Source organism: Anneissia japonica, unplaced genomic scaffold (assembly GCF_011630105.1).
Source record: "Anneissia japonica isolate Jap-2015-1 unplaced genomic scaffold, ASM1163010v1 scaffold279305_len2367_cov213, whole genome shotgun sequence".
In the NCBI taxonomy this organism is placed as follows: domain Eukaryota; kingdom Metazoa; phylum Echinodermata; class Crinoidea; order Comatulida; family Comatulidae; genus Anneissia; species Anneissia japonica.
Genome location: NW_022703504.1, coordinates 1 through 2,367, shown reverse-complemented (window position 1 = coordinate 2,367; position 2,367 = coordinate 1). Strand labels below are relative to the sequence as shown.

The 2,367-nt window shown below is 36.7% G+C and overlaps 1 protein-coding gene across 1 annotated transcript; it reads left to right on the top strand.

The window, feature by feature from the left end:
• Positions 1–94: 94 nt before the first annotated feature.
• LOC117104477 (inactive rhomboid protein 2-like) lies at positions 95–1,971 on the top strand (the record flags this gene model as incomplete). Its single annotated transcript, XM_033245328.1, has 4 exons — positions 95–248; positions 616–794; positions 1,182–1,236; positions 1,781–1,971. Coding segments are annotated over exons 1-4 (579 nt in total), but the record flags the coding sequence as incomplete, so codon positions are not given.
• Positions 1,972–2,367: the final 396 nt, after the last annotated feature.

Genomic DNA, 2,367 nt, shown 5'->3' with positions numbered 1-2,367 from the left:
CTTAGGGGTGGAATATTATCAAAATCTTTATGTAATTTAGGTAGTCCATGGGCTCTAGCAGGCATATTTTTATTTGGTTACAGGGATTGGGGCTATGTATTCACCATGTATGCGTGAAGATCATGTGCTTCGAATTGAATTTGCTAAACAAGAATATGATCCACAAGGACCACTTGGATGTTGTGAGGTAGCAGTGAGAAATACTGCTGGTACTACTACAGAGGCAGAATGCAGGCAGTTTACATATGGTATGGGTCCAGTGGCAATTCCAGGGGAAGAAAAAGAGGCACTCATGCTCTCTTCCCTTCCCTGCCCCTCCCAGCAGCAACCAAACTCTGGAGTTTCCAGTGTATTTGATTTCCAAAATAGATAAGGGAACACCCTAACCTGTCCCTTGATTGCCTGTTTTTTTAACAGATTTAGTTATACAATTTTTTTTCTGGCAAGTTATGCTGACAAGGGAGTGCTTGGAATGTCCGCTGGGGTGTTGAATTAAGCACCCATCTGCCTCTTTGCTGGCACCGCTACTAATTAGGAGGTTTGAGTTGGTTTTTTTCAGAAATATATCTCGCTCATAGTCCACTATCCTCACCATTGATTTGTCTGATTTACTAGGTGTCGGGGTGTGGAGCTTACCAGCGTGTGGTGCAAGGTCATCTGGCCTCAACTCTGTGGCACAAAATATTAGGCCTTGCTGTGTGGGACTAGCTGGAAGATGTGAAATGCTCAGTCATGAACACTGCACTATTATTCATGGAACTTTCCATCAGCATGACTATGAACACTGTAGACAGGTAACTATAACTGTTATTATACCATTGTCAAAGAACCATGCATGTTTTTGAATTGTAACAAAGGTTAAAGTGTGTACATATTATACATATTTGTATGTAGTGTAAATTTATTCATTGGGACACCCATTCTGGGTGAAATTTCTAGATTGTAGAGAGCTTTGTTTCCATATTCTTTTTAAAAAATTACAATTTTCATAAAGTGTACATTTTTGTTATAGGTCTATGTTCTTTTTTTGATGTTATTCATTTATTTTGTTATTATTTATTCCTCAAGGCCCTTAATTAATACTCATTTAAAGTCATAATAAAAAAAATGATTGGTTATTGTTGTTGGTTTAACCTAAAATATAATATTCTATTGACATACGGTTTTGCTTGATTCATTAGATTAATTGCTTGGAAGATGTGTGTAAAATGGAAATTGGAGTAAAAGCAAACTCAGGTAAAGGTTTTGATACTTGAAATCCAATCATCAGTCAATTATCTTCTGCCTATCAATCTGTCTTCATATCCAAACTGTAATAGAAAGGTGTTAAATTTGATAAGTAATAGGAACATTACATTTTTATTAAAAAAAAAAAAATATGTATTATGATAAAAAATATTGTAATATATCTATATACATGTTTTTCTTATCAGAAAATCAACTTTGTCAGTCTACCATTTGTAGAGGTGATGTAATTTGGTTAAGGTGCTTGCCTTTCAATTCCAGAGTCCTAGGTTCAAATCCTGTGACATCACAGGATTTGAACCATGACTGAAAACATCTCAACTCCTAAACTTCTGTCCAGATTATCATATTTTATTTGACAAAAAACTGTTGTATGCCCATATATAGTCATGATGTGCCTATATATGGTCATGATGTGATGTCATCATGACCATATTTAGGCATGTCACATGTTTTTTTCAAATAAAATTTGATAGGCTGTACAGGGCATAAGCCTTGTAGCGTAAAACTACCCATGTGTCCTTACTCTTTTCAGAAGCTCCATTTTATTCATGGCATCCAAATCAGTGGTGGAGATTTTTCCTGCCAGTCTTCTATCATAATGGAATAATCCACCTGCTGCTAGTTGAGATTGCACAGTGGATTGTCCTGCGTCCAATCGAGGGCATCGCTGGAAGTGTTAGAGTTGCTATCATTTACTTCACCTGTGTTTTTGCAGGAAATTTGGTGAGCGATTCTTAACATAATTTTTTCTTGAAAAAAGAAAATTATTCTGCAGTTTTAAACTGTTCACTGTTGTCAATGAGTATTTAATTCATTGGTTAGTAATTAATAGAGACAGTGGATGTGGCTAGATATATGGAACATGGAGGAATTTCTCCCTGACAACTGGTCCTCTGTTTGTCTTGTGCCAACTGGGACTCAAATTCACAGGCCCTTCTCCAACTTCTATTTAGCTGCCCTACTTCAGTTACTGATTTAAAGAATGTGGCCAAGTTTGTAGAAAGAAATCCTGTATGCACTTTAGTCTACATTCTTGGGATCAAAAATCTAAAGCATAGTGCTTTAATTACCTCATGTCAGTGATATATCTAGGGAGTGCATGGGGGGGGGGGGGGGCAC